We start from the raw sequence: 18,504 nt of genomic DNA, 5'->3' as shown, positions 1-18,504 counted from the left end.
AAGTGTACACAGACATCCACATATGCACACACTCTCTGGATCCCATGGTTGGCTCCCAATTTCAGGCCTCTCCAGGCTCAGCTTCCTCTCTGTGGTCTGGCTCCTGGTGGCTGGAGCCTGACTGGTAGGAGGTCCTGGGTCCCCAGCGATACTTCTCTGCCGGGCTGGGTGAGGAGGGATTCCCTTTACAGGCAGTGGTGCGATCTCAATTGACTTCATACCTGCTGCTTGGAACCCGAGAATAGAATTTTACACCAAGGTAGGACCTCCAAGCCCAACCCCTTCACTGTATAGGTAAGAAAGCTAGAGTCTGAAAGGGGTCTGTCTTTGGCCGGAGACACTGTTAGCTGGAGACCACACTGGGACGGGGCCAAGGCTGGGCTCCAAGCTCTCCTGGTTCTTACTCCAGTGCCCTAAGCTGTTGCCACAGAGAAAAATCAAACTGGGATCTCCTTTTGGGGAGAGAAATCTCGTAATTCCTCATTGGAGCTAGGGAGTGGCTTTACATTATATAATTTTATTCAAACTGATATGGGCCAATAAATATAAATGTGTGTGTGTGTTTGCTGTCTTAAAACATTTTAATGTTTAAAACATGATTTACAAATGCTGCTGAGGATGTCTAGAATTTGATTTACTGCATAGTATTGAATGTTTATACTTGCTCCTTACAGAAATCCTTGCCAAAGAGCCATTTTATCTACAGGAATAATAAATAAGTCAATATGTGATGGTTGTGCACATTTTTCCCATATGCAGTGGTACTTGGTAGACGTTATTTTGCACACAAGCACTCAAAAGGTAAACTCGAGAGGGACATGTGAATCCCTGAAGGCCAAAGTTTGGCCAGTTGTCAAGATGAGACAATTCATCTTGATGTAAACCAAAAAAATGGAATCAGCAAGTCTAGCTCTTAAGTGACATTTGGGCTCTGGGAATAATGAATCCACACCTAGCTACCGGTACTCAAAATGATTTTTATCTGGGGTGCCTGGATGGCTCTGCCGAGTAAGCATCTGCCTTCAGCTCACATGATCTCAGGATCCTCATGATCTCAGGGTCCTGGGATCGAGCCCCACATTGGGGCCCCTGCTCAGTGGGGAGCCTGCTTCTCCCTCTGCCTGCTGCTTGCCCCTGCTTGTGCTCTCTCTCTCTCTCACAAATACATAAATAACATCTTTTACAAAAATGATTTTTATCATCATATTTTACTTTTTTGGAAGTTTCATTTATTTATTTGAGAGAGAGCATGAGCTGGGCGAGAGGCAGAGGGAGAAACAGACTCCCCCCAAGCTGCAGGAGCTCCATTGCAGGACCCCTGGGGTCATGACCTGCGCCACAGGCAGACACTTCACTGACTGAGCTCCCCCCAGACACCCCTATCATCATATTTTAATCCTCACAGAAATCCTATGGGGGTGGCGAGGGTATGAAAGAGCAAGGTTAGCTGAGTGGAAGTAAAGGTGTTCCTTTGGTTTGCTTCTTTGTTTTTATTGCCCCTCTGCCCCCAATTATGGAAACAATACATGTCCAGTGTTTAAAAGAATATAGGAATATTCTAGAAGACTGTGAGAAACTGTCACCCAACCGCCAGAGACTTCTACATGCTGGGCTATGGATTTTCACATGGAGATACGGATATGCCTATGTTTGTGTATATGACAATGTGACTTCTTTTCTTTACCAAAGTGGGATTGTGCTGTGATATAGTTCCTCAACCCAGTCCCCGTGCTTCGCGCACCCTCCTGCCGCCGTCAGCGGTCTACGTGTATCCCTCGTCCATCTCAGTTTGCACAGATCCGGTTTACTTTGCTTTGTGGCTGTGTCATTTTTCTTGGCAAATGCATAGGGTGTTTCTTTGGCTTTATCCAGGCTCTCCTCCTCTTTTCTCTCGCAGGTAGTGGGTCTTCTCTTGCCCAACCAGACGCTGGCATCCACTGTCTTCTGGCAGGTAACGGTCCCTGGCCAAGAGGGCTTCTGAAGGAAGGACCCACCAAGTGCTCTTTAGAACTCCCTGGTCCCAGTGTCTCCCCTCAAGGCCCCTCGGGGAAAGTCACCCCACCTCCCACCCCTCCCTGACTCAGTGGCCCCTGGGGGAAGCCCGGAACTCAGATTCGGCTGAGCAGGTCCCAGTAGCCCACGCCTAGGCCACCTTCCTTGACTCTAATTTTTGCACAAGGGGATGAGGGCTTCTTTGTGGCTGCCCCCTGCTCCTTGGCTGTTTGTCCCGAGGCCTGTGAGCTCAAGGCCCTCAGCCTCATTTTGATATAAGCCTCCCTAAATCTTCAGGGAGGGTAAATCCACCACCAACCCCAAGGTGGAGAGTATTTGGTACAAGACACTGGGCTGGCGAATTTTTGAAAGAGGTTCGGGGCTGTCGGTAATTCCCGGGGCTAAATGTCCACTTTCTGCCCAAGAAGTAATACAATAAGGGTGATGTGTCAAAGGCAGTGAGGCCATGTGGGGCAGTGAACACGGTGATTCTGGGAGAGGGGACGGTCTCTGGGTTGGGAAGAACTGCCCGCAGGGGCAGGACCCCTATCCTTGTTTGCCAGGAACTGAGGGGTTTCCCGGGGTTTCCATGCTGCTGGGCAGGTGGGAATGGTCGGAACTGTAGACAGAACCAGCCGTGAGCTGGAGACAGCATCCCGTGTCTTTCTGGAGGCTGTGGCCACCCGGGGTCCAGGCCCGGCTTCCACCCCTTCCCTGACGTCTCCTCTCCCCCGTTCCCTTTCAGTGGCTGAACCAGAGCCATAATGCTTGTGTCAACTATGCAAACCGCAATGCCACCAAGGTGAGCGCCGCAGACCACCCGCACCCAGTGGCAGGGAGCAGGGTGGGGAGACCCTCCTCCCTACAGTGTGGCCTGCCACCATCGGCGGGGTGGGGGGAGGGTTGTTCCTCTCTGTTAAGACTTGTGCTCTTCTAAGCACCTGATTTAAACTGCCAACCCTTCTCGAAGGGCCCCACCGGGGAGGGGCTGTTCACATGAAGTGAGGAAGGCCCATAAAATGGGAATAGAGTGGAGGCGGTGAGAGGGAGGAGCTCTGTTGGCTTCAGCATCTTCCTTGGGCAGCTCTTATCCCCCAGATCTTGGATTAGGATGGCATCAGCCACATGGGGACTGAATTCCCTGAAGCTTCCTCCAAGCTCGCCTGGAAGCTGCCTTGGTGCCCCCAGACGGTTGGCTGTAGAGCGGAAGGGCTGCTCTGGAGGGGTCAGGGGTTTGAGGAGACCAGGCCCTCCTCCCCGCAAGTCCCCTGTGCTCCTGGGACAAGCTCTCGCTGGAGGCCCTGTCACCCTTCCCTTGTCTAGGAAGGAGCTGTGCTCCTTCTTCCCCAGCAAGGCTGTCTGTCTTGCACTTCTGTACCAAGGCAGGGAGAGGAGAAGAGGAGTCCAGGTACTACTGGGGGCGCTCAGTTTGGGGAGGGGAAGGTGTGGGCATTCTCTAACCCTAGGGCAGAGCAGGGGAGAGCTAGGGGCTGGCCTGGGTGGTTGGAACTTCTAGGCCTGAAACTCTGAGGACGCCCCCTCCCTCATCTAAACCTTCAACCCGCATCTGGCCTGTGTGATCCCCATGTGTAGAGCTCTGCTTGGATGGCTCCCGTCTACCTTAAACCAAACATCCCCCAAATTGCAGTCAGAGCGCTGCTAAAGGCAAATTCTGTAGCTCCTTTTTAATGTGATCTGGGGCAACTCGGGTTGCATTTTTCTGTGGAAATGTTGAGCAACCATCATCTGTTGGCACGGCCACCTGGTCTGCCACCTGGGTTGACCATGCGCGGAAGAGCCAGCCAGGTGTAGCCAGCCATTTCCGCCTCGGCGGGCTTCCGGGTGCCAGCAGCCCACGTCCAGCATTCGTTCCTCCGCTGGCCCTGCTGGGCTCAGCTGTGGATGTCCCATTTTGGCCCTTGCCATTTTCTCCCTCCAGCCAGCAGGGCTTGCCAGGGAGCTCTTGAGAACAGGGCGAAAGTGCCGTGGGCCCTTCGGACTCTCCCGGGACATTGCCCCCCTGCATTTCCATGTCTGGAGCTATGCAGAGGGAGGCCCGGGTCCCTTTGGCTTCCAGAGGGACCTTTGCCCACTCACCTGCTGGTGGGCAGGGACGTCTCTTGCTGGCTAGGGCTCTTGGCAAGGGTGGGGTATGGCTGCTTTGGGCACCCAGTGAGCCTGGAAATCTCTCTCTGCCTTCCAGCCTTCTCCTGCGTCCAAGTTCATCCAGGGCTACCTGGGAGCTGTCATTAGTGCCGTCTCCATCGCTGTGAGTAACTCTGTCCCCACTTCTCTGTCCTGCTGTGCTGTGGGTGCCCCCTCTCCCCAGCAGCTCCGGCCACACCTGTCTGAGGTCAGGGCCAGGCGAGGGTGTGGGAGACAGAGAGTTCTGTGGGTGAGCCACCAGGGCAGGCTTTCTAGGCAGAGAAGATTCTGGTGACACTTTAACAGAGAGACATGAACTTGAATAGAGAGAGTGCTGCAGATTTTGGAGAGCAGGTGGGGAGGTGAGGCGGTGCCCACGAGTGGTACAAAGGGCCGCATGCTCCAAGCTGAGGGCAGGGGGTCTGTTGCTAGAGGGGTCCGTGTTTACCCAGCACCCTCCTCAGGGGAGCTGCTCTTCTCTCTCAGTGACATGGCTGATGGAGGAAGAGAGTTGCTCAGGAACAGTTGCAGGGCTGGGCCACAGGCTGGCTCCCCTTTGCTTTCTGCCTGAGTTCCCAGGGCACTGCTGTCCCCTCTCGGTGGCCTGGGTCAAGTGGCCACATGTCCACTTCCCCTTGGAGGCCTATGAGCTCTTCAAGACAGGGCCGATAGGTTCGTTTGAATCCCACAGGACGGGAGCAGCTCGGAAGTAGACTAGGTTTGTAAACCGACTATGTGAGTGTAAGGCTGGATCCCAGAGGAGGGCTGAGCGCAGATGACACAGTGAGGGGCCTGGGCCAGAGCCAGAGTGGAAGCTCAAGTTCTCAGGACCTTGGCTACACTCATCCCACTCTTGAACCCACCCTCACACCTCCATCTGTCCTCTCTCATCCTGACTGGGGGCTCTCCAGAGTGGACTCCGGAGGGTAAAATTCACTTCACAACTTTGTCATTCCATTCATCATACAATAAACACATGCAGTTAGTAAGAAAACACTTAGAAAATGCAAATAGAAAAATTCACATGTAATGAAGGAGCTCACATGTAATCCTCTTTTTTGTAGATCCCACTTTCCTCATCTTTGCCTTGTCATTAAATATAATACTTGTTCACAGCTGTGTACTCACCCGTTGTACCATACGCCGTCATTGCTTTCACTGTTCTGGGAAAGTGGGGATTTGGGATTGTCTTGGGGTGGCTTCATTTACTCTGCTCCCAGGCAGACCACCTTCTCTCCAAATGCCCTGTGGGGGAGTGATCCCTGTTTCATGCTCAAGATTTGAGCTCCCTCCCCGAATCCTTGTCTTAGACCCAGCAAAAAGGCAGACACTGCCGAATCTATTCGCATGGCTTGCCCAGAGACCACAAACCCTACCCTGCTGGTCCTCAACCCAGCCGAGACATCATTTGGGGTTATACAAATTGGCCGTCCCCGATTCTGGGGGGTGATTGGCAAAGGTCAGGGCTCTTGTGAGAAGAAGGAAAGGGACTCGGTTGCCTCCTCCTTGCTTTTTACAACAAGAGGAGCTGTTGGCCCTACCTAGTTCAGCAGCTTGAAAATCCCATTTCCTTCTTTGAGGTGAAGGGTGAGGTGGGGCGGAGCGGAGGGCAGGAAACCCCGTCAGGGATAATACTGAGCAGCCCAGGAAGAGTTTCAGTGATGGTGTCACTGTCCTGGTGGGACGGCCTCCTCCTGCAGGCATGGCGCTCCAGGCTGTTTGCATCCCCACTCCTCACTGTCCCATGCAAGGGGCCTGTGGTCATTCCATCCCTATCAGACCAGCCCAGATTGTGGGGTGGGGGCTCTGATGTGGAAGCTGCAGTTGCTGGGGACTGGAAACCCTCCAGGCTCTCAGAGCCAGGGTCCTACCGTCAAGGACTAGGAACCTCACACAGGGGATTGTGCCCTCAGGGACTGTGCCTATGCCGGGGACACCCTCCTTCCAACTCCCTGCCTAGCTGCAGAGTGCTCAGAGGCTTTTCCTGACCATGCCAACCCAAACTGTCCCCCCACCCCCAAGTCCTAGAAACTTCCGTCCTTCCCACACACTCCTTGTGTCCCGTCCTGTCATCTTGCCACTGGATTACAAGTTAAGCGGGGACAGGCCCTGTGTCTTCTCCCCCACAGAGGGAGCGCCAGCACTGCTCCATAAATACTTGTTAATTAGGTTGCTGATTGATTGCCGGGCTCAGGAGGCCCCTCTCTGCCTAGATCCCCGGTCTCAGCGGTGGTGGCGTCCCTCTGCCTGACGTCTTCACACAGTGAGGGTCTAACTCCGGCAGATGGAGCGGGAGTTTCTGACTTGGAAAATCTGCAGCTTGCTTGCTTTTCTTTTGTGTGTGTAAATCACAAAACCTCCAAAGAAAGAGGCTTTATTTTATTTTCCTTTCCCTTGTTCTCTGGAACCCTGGGCCCGCGGCCTCATTAACCGATCTCTGCTTCAATTAGTGACAAATCCCCTCCCAGGGAGAACCCGTTAGAAGGCGATGACCTGCAAACAAGTGTCACGGCCCCAGTGGTTGGCCCAGCTCTGGCATTAATTAAAACGAGTCCCTACAAGCAGGCGGTATGGATGGGGGGGGCTGACAGGCTGAGGGCAAATCCCAGGGACTGGGGACAAGCCGGAGTGGAGGCCAGGCCCGAGAGGCCAGCCTCCTCCCCGGACCTTTCGTCTTCCTCAGAAGAGCCAGCGCCCTGACCTTGGCCAGCCATCCCCAGAACCAAGGACCCCCAGTATGCAAGACCTCCTGAATAAAGTCTCACGGTGGCTGCGGGACCCCAGTGCAGGGGTAGCAGCCTTTTGGTGAACTCTCTAAATAGATTTGGCAATGTCTGGCTTCTTGCTCGAGAATAAAAAAGAAATTTTGTCTTAAGTTATTTTTGAAATCTAACAGTTTGCTGTCTTTTAACAAAGGAAGCCTCTGTCAGTCGTCAGTGTATTTGAGTTTGGGGATTCATGTTGAGCCCTTCTGTGGTCAGCTTCCCCAGGCGCTGGCTACACGAGCTTGAGACCCACTCCCTCTCTTCAGGGGTGTGTTTGTCCCTTCAGGCATTTGGGAGGTCCTGGGCGAGGGTGGTGCACAGATTGGTGTGTCCTTCAAGATGTGGAGAGGAGAAGCTGAGGATTCTCTGTGGTAGAACCAGAATTATGATGAAGGCGACCTTTGGGTGTGGTGGGAACTAGGGAAGGGGCCCCTCAGTCACATGGGGCCAACTCTTCCAGGATAGAGCAGAGAGAGCCAGGGCAAGGTTGGGAGGGGGGTCCAGGTGGAGGGCACAGCACGTGGAGAGGCACACAAGAGAACATGACGGATTCCGGAGTGCTGGGGAGATGAGTGTAGCCACCATGGGACAAGGGATGGGGATGAGGTGATGGGGAACTGGGGAGGAGCAGGGCCCACATGGGAGTTGAGGTGCCACGTCAGCTGCCCTGCCTCAACTCAGGGAGCTGGGGTGTCGCAGAGGGTGTAGGCAGAGTGGGTTGGAGGAGAAGTTGTGGTAGGGTGGCAGGCCCAGCAGATGACCTCCCTCATGGACAACCAGGTCCTGGATGAGAATGGACCTGTGGCTGGAGAGGAAAGCTCGGGGCTGAAGTCCTACTTGCTAAAGTCAGGAGGGGTTGGTAGAGCCAAAGTGTGAGAGAGGCTTCACGCCTGGTCCTCAGACCCCTCACCTGCAGCCAGGTCTGTGGGTGGCTGAGGTCTTTCCCTGTTGGGACATTCCTGGTCTCCATTCCCCAAGGGTCTAGGCCCTGAGGGATCCTTTCTGTATAGGATACGGTAATTGTCTGTTAACCTTTACTAGATACTGGAGTCCAAGGAGGTGTTCGAGGGCGGCTCCCTGGGCTGAACCCCTCCCCCTCCCAGTTCCCATCGGCCACCGGCAGCTCCAAGTCCCAGTATTAAAGTAGCAAATAATCACAAGAATCCTAATGGCTAACATTTTTGGAGGGCCTTCATGTGCGGCACCACTTAAGTTCTCTCCTGATTTCACAGACAAGGAAACTGAAGCATAGAGGTGGACCAGTGACAGAACTAGGATTCGAACACAGATTTAGTCAAATACTATTTGGCTAATACAAAGACCCCTTTTTCTTCCTGCTCCCACTGTGGCCTGAGGAGGAGGGAAAAGTCAAACCGTGTTCTTGGCTTCTAGTTTAGAGGAACTGTTACCATGCCTCCTGGCAGTTAAGTCTGCCCCCGGGTACCCTGGGAACAGCAGGGACTGGAAGAAAAATTTTGAGAGGCTCTTCAGGTGTAATGGGGTTAGACCCTCTTTCCAACTTCATACTTGGTTTCTGCACCTGTGCTTTCTGGCCAAGGTTGCGTCAGCAGCATGTATTTGTCCCTGTTCCAGAGCATGCAAGACCATGTCTGGCTGGTTCTGTGCTCAAGGGTGGTTCTGTGGTACCTCAGAGTGTTCCCTGTGATCCAACATGTACCTCACAATCTTCCCTGGGATCCAAGTTGTACCTCAGGGTGTTCTCTGTACTCAGGGTCTACTCTCTCAAGGTGTACCTCAGTCTGTTTTCTGTGGTCGAGAGTATACCTCAAGGGGTTCTCTGTAGTTGAGGTGTACCTCAGGGTGTTCTCTGTGATCCAACATGTACCTCACAATCTTCCCTGGGATCCAAGTTGTACCTCAGGGTGTTCTCTGTACTCAGGGTCTACTCTCTCAAGGTGTACCTCAGTCTGTTTTCTGTGGTTGAGAGTATACCTCAAGGGGTTCTCTGTAGTTGAGGTGTACCTCAGGGTGTTCTCTGTGATCCAAGTTGTACATCAGAATGTTCCCTGTGATCCAGGGTATACCTTAAGGTGTTCTCTGTAGTTGAGCTGTAACTCAGAGTGTTCCCTGTGATCCAGGGTGCGCCTCAGCGTGTTCTCTGTAGTTGAGCTGTACCTCAGAGTGTTCTCTGTGATCCAAGGTGTACCTCAGGATGTTCTCTGTGGTCAACGATGTACTTCAGGGTGCTCTCTGGGATCCTGAATATACTTCCGGCCCTGCTGTCCTTCTCTGTGCCTAATGGAAGTAGGGGCCATTAGCCTGAGAATCCCAGGTCAGACTGTTGTCTCACTGCCCTCACTGTGATTGGCTTTCGGGTTGGAGGGCCCATTGCATGGACCCTGTAGCAGAATCTGAAGTTTTCCAGAAGTCTGCAGATGGTGATATTGGCAGTGGTGAGTCCGACATGAATATCAGTTCTACATCTATTCTATTCTGGGGAGGACAAGTTGTTAACCCCTCCCATGTAAGGAGTCTGATGTAACTTGTTTTCCAGTAGGTGGCCAGCAGGTCCCTGCAGGACATGGTTCAGGGGTCAGGATTGGTCACTGTTGCTAGCAAACAAGACGTTCAGCTGCCGCTGAAGTTAACTGGCATTTTAGCCCATGTATGACTCTGTCCCAGCCACCTTGGCCCTTTGTCTGTGGATGCCAATTGACCTCCATAGAGGGTCATAAAGTCCCCGTGATTACCAAGAGTTTATGCTACAACAGGCGCCCTCTGCTGGGCATTTTTGGCACCTCTAAGATTCTTCGACCCACCCCAGCCCTGGCCCCACTAAGGCTCACAAAACCCCCTAACCATCCGCTTACATTATTACCCAGCACCCAAGAGTAGATCTAGTTTTGGAACCTCATGCCATCTCTCCTTTCAGGCATGTTCTCTTCCCCATTGTTCTCCACGACCCGTCGGTCCCCTTATGACAGGTGCTAGTGGAGTCCACAGCTGGCTACAGACCCCCTGGTATTTCTTACTTCAGAAGTTCTACTGAGCCTCCTCCCTTCTTATCTGGCTCTACCTCCCACTTACCCTCAGGTCTCAGTCAAGCTCCCCCTTTCTCAGAACACTTCACAGCCTTAGGGCCACCCGCCAAAGCAGTAATGCGCCGTCCGCTCGGGAGGACTCAGCCCCGCGTGTGTGGCATCTGGCCCCACAGAGCTGTGTTTGCTAAGGTGGACAGCAGAGAGTGCACAGGATAGATCTCCTCTGTGGCTTTTTTCCTCCTGCCTCAGAAACCATTCCCTTGACTTATTCTAGAATATGTATTAAGCACCGACCCATGTCCCCAGGTACCAGGAATTCAGTAAGGAGTAAGAGACACAGGCCCTGCGCCCAGCACTTAGGACCTACTGGGAGAGTAAAAAGGTCACAGGTAAAAGCATTTCTGTGCTATTCAGTTTTTTTTTTTTTTAAACAAGATACATGTATTGCTTTGAGTCCCAACATTTGGAGAAGGTGAACAAATATAAATCACGAGACTGTGATCGGGACAGGGAAGGAACAGGTCTGGGTTCTGTGAGAAGCTGCGAGAGGGGCGGCCCGAGGGAAGAGGAGGCCTCTCTGACATTTAAGCTGAAAGGTGAGGAGGCTGAGGCCAGCAGCGCCGGAAGGCGCTGGGAGGAGAGGTGACAGCGGGGAAGGAGGGAGGGAGGGCGGGCAGGAGAGAAGGAGGAAGAGAATTGGCTCATGGGAGGAGCAGGGCAAGGCGAGGTGGCTGCGGCCTTGCAGGCAGGGCCCTGTGGGTCTCTGAGAGCAGGGAGCAGCCCCTGAAAGGCTAAAGCAGGTGGATACCCATCTTTAGAAGACCGTCCTGGCTGCTGTGTAGAGAGTGGACTGGAGGGAGCAAGAGCGGAATGCGGGGCGGGGCGGGGGGGGCAAGTTAGGAAGTGGACAGTTGTCCGGGGAGAAGAGATGGGTGCTTAATGGTAAGTGGCCGGAGCAGAGAGAGGGCGTCACGTTCAGATCAGCTTCGCGCACTGGGCTGCATGTAGGGAGGGGGAGGCTCCTGTCCAGGAAGATTCCTGGGTTCGGGCGTGAGTCGCTGCTGGGAGTGGAGGAGGACAGAGGGTGGGTGAGGGAGAGCAAGCAACCTTGATCTGGGGCATGTGAAGGTGGAATGGCTGGAGCCCGTCTAGATAAAGGCGTCCTGCAGGGGTTTGCAGGCATGGGCTGAAGTTGAGGACACAGCTGGCATGCATTGCTCAAGCCCGATCCTACGTCTCCTCGCTGGCCTCACAGAAAGGAGGCTGCTGTTGGCCTGGGAAGGACCTTGGTGCCTAAGGGGACATGTATCAGCAAACTCAAGACACTGGAGATCTTGTGTCACTAAGCCCCCACCCCAGTCTGCTTCGTGGTGCTAGCTGGCACTTAACCCACCTTGGGGATTCTCAGGAAGCAATCTTCCCTCTTCTGCTCCTGTCTGCTGCCCATGGCAAATTCACTGGCCTGGGAGCCAGGACTTGGAGAGAAGTGTCCAGAGAGGGTCCGTGGCTTCCTCGGGCCACTGCTGATGTCCCATGGGTCCTGGGCTCTTGCTTCTCCCGGGACCCCTGTCTGCTGACCACAAGGGGACTGTCGTGTGTAAAACCCACACCCTGTTTGTTTTCCTCTCCACCAAAATGGAGCCCCTGTTTGGCTAATTTCTATTTTGTGGCTTATTTGGAGGCTGTTAAAACAGACCCCGGGGGACCCTCAGCAGTGATTGTTCCATATCTCATTATCTTTCCCGAACCCGATTATTAGCTCAGATTTTTCTGATCGCTAGCTGCTGTTCGTGATGAGTTGTGTGCCATTAATGCCAGCTGGTTCCCTTAAACAGGACCCACCATGCCAGGGAAAATGAGCTGGCATTCAGAGCCACCAGCCACTTGGCTTTTTAATTTTAATGGGCTCCACCAAATGTTCCAGGCCAAAGGGCCCCTGAGGAATCAGCACAGACGGGCTCCCAACCCCACTATGCAGCCCAGCCTGGTTCCTTCCCAGGCTGTGGCCATCCTAGCTGCTGGGACAGGAAGGCCTGAGTTGGGGGCTATGGCAGGAGTTGGGGGGGAAGTGGTCTTTTGCTTTCCCTGTATTTGTACCTTCCTGCTCTCTGGCTCTCATCAGTTGGGTGAGCAGGGTGACCCCACCAGCCCCTGGTCTCCTCACTTGGCTAGTCCCCTGCCCCTTCCCCGGCTCAGGCATGCTGGCCATGCTCAGGGATGAGCATGTTGGGAAGACCCCAGTGGGCTTCGGGGAAGGGCAGGCCAGAAGAGATCTGGGATCTGGGCGTTTCTTTTCTCTTCTTTCCTCCTCCTCTACCATGCCTCCCACACAGAGTTGGGGGAGACAGCTGGGACACTCACTCTGGACTGTGCCAGTCCCAGTAGGAAGGCTTGAGGACAAGTCTGAGTATTTGCTACAACCAGTGGCCACTATTCCTCATCCTTCCATTATACTCCAGCCCTCCTTGTCCCCAAGAGGCTGCCAGGTGAATGTCCCAGCTGCCTGGTGGCCTCCTGGAGGGCTCCTGCTTTTTCTAAAAGAATATAGGGGTTGGGCTGGGGTTTGAACTTGGGCCTTTTGTTTTATAGCTGGGGTAGGGGTGCAGGCAGGGCTGGATCAAGGGTCCTATCTTCCCTGACTGGGGCTGCCCTCCTCTCTTCTGGGCCGCAGCCTCAGGCTGGTCTTTTCAGAGCCGATTTTGCTATGCAAACACATCAGACAATTTAGGCTTTGATCCTTAGATCTAGATCCTTAGATCCATCCTGAGATGGAAGACACTTTTAAAGTAAAGAACAACAGTTAAGAGCAAACCTTTGAAATTAGCAGACCCCTGAGTTCAAATCTAACTTTGCATGCCTCACAATAGCTTTAAGTCCTTAGGTAAAGTTCCTTAACCTCTCTGAACTCATCTGAACTTCTTTGAATCTGTGAAAAGAAGCAACATGCCCTATCTAGAAGTCTTGAGGTGGGGGTATAATTCAGACGTTTAATGGGAATGTGCTCAGCTCATGGCCTGGCACCTCCCCTTGCCCCCTTCCTCCTCTTCTCCCACCATCAACACCTGCCTGTGTGTCCTCCTGCCTCCCTCTGCACTTGCCCTCTCTGCACTCTATAGGAACATGGGCCCTGGCATCTGGGGGTTGGGGAGAGTCACAGAAATAGACAGTCACTGGTTGCAGAGAGCTGAAGAGCTTTGGACTCGCTGAGCTCCATCTGTGAGGCAGGGCAGCCTGGAAGCAGGGCAGCCGGACCTAGTGTGGGCCGGCAGCCCCCCAGCCTGCCCTATGGTCTCAGGGAAGTGTATCCAAGTTGCCACACATCTCCCTGCCTCCTAGCCTTTCCTTGAGTAAGCAGAAAGCACAAGAATTGGACTCTGAGGATAGCAGCTCGAGGCTTCCGATCTAGACCAGACCCCCAAGAACCCAAGCTGGATTTGCCTGTCTGGATTCTAGCTCCATGGGGCCCTGGACTTTCTGTCTGCCCAGGTCACTACACCATTCTTGCTTTGACTGCTGCAGTCACCCTGCTGCCCTGGTGGCCTTCCCCAGGCTCTGGATCTTCCCCAGTGACCTGGAAGGTCAAGGCCAGAGGCAGGGCTGTAGGTGCATGGTGGCCTGCTAGCTACCAGGTGAGCCCGAGCTGAGAGCTGGCTGCCCCAGGCCTCCTTAGTCCGGCAGTCCTACAGAGGCCCCTGCTGCCCCTCCTCCCAGGAAAGATCTACAGGGTGGGGGCTAGCTCTGGCCTTTGTTTGGGGGAGCAGTGGCCTCTCTACACCCGTTTCTGGTCTGGCCACGTGCATCTCGCCTTTTCTGTCTCTATGCCACATGTGCTTGTGCTGTTTTCCCCACCACAATTCTCTTTCTTCTGCTCTGCCTAACCCACGTTTCCCTCCTCCAAGCAAGTCCCCTTCCAGCCTTTGCTGATCTCCATCCATTCATCTGTTTGTTGGTTCGTGCATGTATGCCTCAGTCCCGTTTACTGAGCAAGTACTACATGCCTGCCATTGTCCTGAGTGCCAGTTGTACAAAGATGAGAAAGGCATGGTCCCCCCATCCCAGTCCAGCAGGAGCAGTGTGTGCTGGGGAGGAGGGACTCAGGAAGCAAGAGGAAGCAACTTCCTGCCTAGGAGAGGCGACCTTCTTACACAGCTTCATTCATTGAGGTCTCTTATGCCCTGAGCTCATGCTAAACACTAGACATACATTCTTACAGCAGCCCTGGGATGCTGTAGGTATTACCATCCCTTTTTACAGACAAGGAAACTGAGGCAGGGAACGGTTCAGTGACTCCCACTGGAAGGATTGCTCAGAGGTGGGCCTTATGGAACAGATGTGGACTGGGTAGAGAAGGAAGGCATTCGGGCCATCGGGACCAGCATGGGCAAAGGCCCCCAAGGCTCCCATAGCATCTGGAGAGCAGTAAGCTGGATTCCCGGAAGGAGAAGGTAGGGGAGCCACTTGAAGGAGATTGCATGTTTTCACACAGGTCATGGGGAGAAGCTGGTCATGGTAGATGTGGTTGGACCTGTGTTCTAGAAGGACAAAGGACAGCATGGGGGACGGAACAGAGTAGGGAGTGCACAAGGTGAAGGCAAGGGGAACTCCAGTGTCTCAGGCTGAGGTAGGGGGTTGGGGTCAAAGTGAAGAGGGCATGAGCCGGGGATGTGCACTGCGCCCTGTCCTGCTCCGGCCTCTGCTCAGCTTAGCTTGGCAGTCACCTGCGGGCACGTGTGTGGGTCTCCTCCTGAGCCCTGGTGCTCAGGCCCATGCCTGAGCCCACAGTGGGGCCTGAGAAAGGGGCTGCTCAGAGGCTGAGGTGAGAATGAGGGTTCCCACACTTAATTTACTTGCCGATTCTGTGCTCTGATAACAGCAGCATTTCTTCTTCTCTTCTCTGAGAGGTCTGAGGCTTTCCCCTCAGCCTCCCTCACAGGCTGCTTAACTGGGATGACTGGGCCGTGTGACGCTTTGCATGGCGGCACTGGGGCCGGGTGGCAGCAAGCAACGCTGAAGACTTGGGGTCCGGGCAGACAGTGCCGCTCACTCTCTGCTCCTGCCCCAGCCTGCCAGGCCCCTGCCGCACCACGCACGCACGTTCTCTCTCTCTTCCGAAGGTGGGCCTTAATGTCCTGGTTCAGAAAGCCAACAAGTTCACCCCGGCCACCCGCCTTCTTGTCCAGAGATTTGTGCCGTTCCCCGCCGTAGGTAAGACCTGCACCTGTGCCGAGGCGCATGCGCGGGTGGGCGGGCACCTGAGAGTCACACCTGGGTGGGCGGGGCTGCAGGGATCTTGGGGAGTTGGACCGCCTTTGCAGATCGTTTCTGACATCAGGGGTCTCCTGGCGTGGGCGACTAAGCAGAACATGAGTGGACAGAAGTCAGGGTGACCGGGGCCCCGCTGGCAAGCCCTGTGACCGAGATCCTGCTTTGAACACCAAACTAGCCCACAGGCCCCCAAAGAGCTAGTAGACAGAATGCGGTGGATCCTATGAACTTGGCTGGGAGAAATATCTACACTAGCCTCGAACTGAAATTTAACATTTTCTTGCATTGTGACTGTAGGCAGCAAACCACAGTAATGAGAAAGTGACTTTTTCACCCATAGAAATCACAGATATTTTCATGTCCCATTACAGTTGTTACAGGAATTCCAAAATACTCTTTATGTGCAACACTAAGTAAAAATTATGGTATTTATTCATTCTGCTGGTAGGTCTTGTTTTTTAACTTATTAATTAAAGAGCATACCTGTTACTATACCACAATGAAAAAAATAGTTTGATAATGTATTCCAATATAATCCCTTTATAATCCTGGGTGTTTTGCTTCACGCATTTGGGGACATTATTTGGAGGGGGTGCATGGGCTTCTCCTGGTCCATGACTGTCACAGGGATTCCTGGCATAAAAGAAGGCCCAGAGCTCTTTCTAGTCTAGTGTTCTGAGCCCATGGGTATTGTGGACCATTGAGGTTCTGGAGGCCTCCATTTGTAGTCAGGTAATTGTGGTACCTGTGTGTGTGGGGGGGGGGATTTCACTGCCTTTGGCCGAGACTTTGCTGGTTTTGGAGGCTCTGAGCTCCCAGAAGATGCCTTGGGCCATCCCATCAGGCCCAGCCTGGCTCTTGAGAATCCCACGCCTTGCTTGGAAGTGGGCGCTGCAGTAGAAAGTTTTTTAAAAACTGAAAAGAAACGGCATTGACAGAAGCATGAGGCAGTGTGTGATTCATCATCAAAAGAGAAGTATACATTTGAACCATGATACCAAGTTCAAGTGTGATGCCAGAGGACAAGGCCGGGGGGCAGCCCAGGAGCGGCGTGAGGTCCTGTGACCTCCCGGGTACCAAGGCTAAGGCTGAAGAGCCAGAGTCAGATCCAGGTTCATTGTCCCGATCTCATGCTTCACCTCCAGGGCTCAACTTCCCCACCTGTAAAATGGGAGTACTAGTACCTACCTTCCTATAGCCCAGAGCTGTGAGAGGATCAGACTACCACCGACCAGATTCCATTCATAGGAAAGTGCTTGGGAGCACCTGCAAAGCCCCTTCGAGGAGGTGGGAGATCATTACCTGACAGCCTTGTTCCTTATTGGCCAGAGGCTAATGAACTCCCAGGCCCAGCTGCCCGGGTGAGCCTCAGCTGACCCAGATAATTGCTATAGCAACTCCACACTTTTAATGAACTCTCAGCTATTTCTGGCATGGGCCACTAATGGAATAACTCTTTAGATCTGACTTTGTTAAGGGGCCTAATTGAGCGAACAAGGCTGCCGATCTTGCGTTCCCCACTCTCCTGGGCTGGAGGGTCAGAGGCAGCCTCAGAAGGTGGGCGGCTCTGAGCTGCACTGGACTGGATCTGGGACTCAGCCGAGATGTAATCTGTCCTTGAGCCAAGCTGCAGACAAGGACTTTGCCACGGGTCCATTCCAGCCTGGCTCTGCTGGCCATCTTGCTGGATGACCTTGGGGGTGGTCCTAACCTCTGGAGCTCCTTCAGGAAGAAAGACCCCACTTTCCGATTTAACCCTGTCTGCCATCCCCACCGGAGACTTTCTGACGCGTTCCTCTTTGGACTCCAGCCTGATTCTCCTTCTGGCTGATCTGAGAGGAACCTGGCAGGTCCAGCCACTATTGAGGGGTCTTGAGATCTCCCTAGCCAGTTGCACAGGTTGCACACAATGTGGTTTGCCGTCCTGATAGTCCTAGTTTGCCAGGATCTTGAGAGCAGCAGATCCTCTCTGGCTGCTTCCTCAAGGCTGTTTCCCGAGTCCTGGCTGTGTGCCTGCCTTCCTTCCACCCCTAGCCCCGGTTTCTCCTCGCCTACACAGAGGCTTCCCCCTCCCAGACCCCTGATGTCCTCCCAGGCCCGTCTACAAATGGCGCCTGGTAGATGCCCCTGGTAGATGCCCATACGGTGGTGTGCAGGATAAACAAGCATGGCCCTTCACCGGCTTTGGGGACCCTTGTTCTCTCAGGCTCTCCTATAGCGCGTGCATATGGCTACCCTTCACCTTATTCTCAGGCTTAGATGGCTTCTCTAGGCCTCACTGTGTGCTGGCAGGGCCTCGGTACCTCCGGGCAATCACCCTGCTTTCCACTGCCGGCTAGGCCAGGCCAGGCCACGCCAACAGCAAGGCCACCAAGAAGCTTGCCCAGGACTTGCTTTGCCTGGTAGAGGGTCCATTGTCCTTCAGACCCTTGGGGAGGCAGGACTCGGAGCCTTTCGTGCCCACAGGAAGGAGGAGGTTGAAGTGACAGGATTAAGCCCTGGTTGGTGGAATGAGTATGAGCGTCCGAGGGGAGGAGGGGGCGGTGAGTGTAGAGCAGAAGGGCTCTTGAGGGGGAAGGGTCCTGAAAGGGCCTGCCTGTGTGCCCTGTGCTCAGAGATGACATCCCCACCCCCTCCTTCCTGGCCCAGCTGGGAACTCAGGCTCAGGGAAGGAGGAGGCTCCCGGGCTCCGTTGATTCTTCCCATTGCCCTGCCAAGTGAGTTCTGCCCTGCTCCAGCCTGCAGTTTGGGAGACAGGAGGACACCTTCCTTCGCTGGGCCCCTGCTGCCCCAGAGTGAGGCCTGAGACTCTGGTCACAGGACACCTCGTTCCCCAACTTGACTCTACTGCCCTTACCCCTCTCTGGCCTTGGACCAGCCTCCACTTCAGCCCCTCCCCACTGGGATGTCTGTGACAGACTCTAGGCCTCCCCCGGGCCTGCAGGGGCCCTACCGTTCTCCAGGTCTTCCCCAGCAGGCCTCTGTTCCCCCTCGTTCCCCACATTATCTCTCTGGGAGGACCCAAGGCAGGGTGAGCCATCCCCATTTTAAAGAAGAAGAAACACATCCCAACTCTCTGAAAGTTATCCCAAGTTGGCTACAGCCCAGACCGCAAAGGCCCAGCCCAGGCTACTTTCAGTCCCCTTGGATAGCCTCTCACCCACCACTGAGAAACTGAGGGATCTGGCCCAGACGCACCCCACCAGGAGCACCCCACCTCCAGGCTGACCCAGGTTTTTCAGCGGGGGTTGTACGTGTGTGTGTGTGCACACACATGTGCCGAGCACATGAGGAGCCCTGAGGATGCCCAGAGCCCTTCTCTCCCTCACGGTGGT

At 54.2% G+C, this 18,504-nt stretch overlaps 1 protein-coding gene across 3 annotated transcripts in view; it reads left to right on the top strand.

Moving 5' to 3' along the window:
* Positions 1-18,504, top strand: part of SFXN5 (sideroflexin 5) — a 113,344-nt gene that overhangs the window by 58,009 nt on the left and 36,831 nt on the right. For all 3 annotated transcript variants that reach the window (XM_045079007.1, XM_045079005.1, XM_045079006.1), the window contains exons 7-10: positions 1,898-1,951; positions 2,738-2,794; positions 4,196-4,261; positions 15,019-15,109. In XM_045079007.1, coding sequence (XP_044934942.1) covers positions 1,898-1,951; positions 2,738-2,794; positions 4,196-4,261; positions 15,019-15,109 — 268 coding nt within the window. The remainder of the gene's footprint in view (positions 1-1,897; positions 1,952-2,737; positions 2,795-4,195; positions 4,262-15,018; positions 15,110-18,504) is intronic.

The sequence above is a fragment of the Mustela putorius genome, unplaced genomic scaffold (assembly GCF_011764305.1).
Source record: "Mustela putorius furo isolate JIRA1106 unplaced genomic scaffold, ASM1176430v1.1 tig00000281_pilon_pilon_pilon, whole genome shotgun sequence".
Lineage (NCBI taxonomy): Eukaryota > Metazoa > Chordata > Mammalia > Carnivora > Mustelidae > Mustela > Mustela putorius.
The sequence above is the reverse complement of the archived record's forward strand: the minus strand, read 5'-3'. Positions and strand labels throughout refer to the sequence as shown.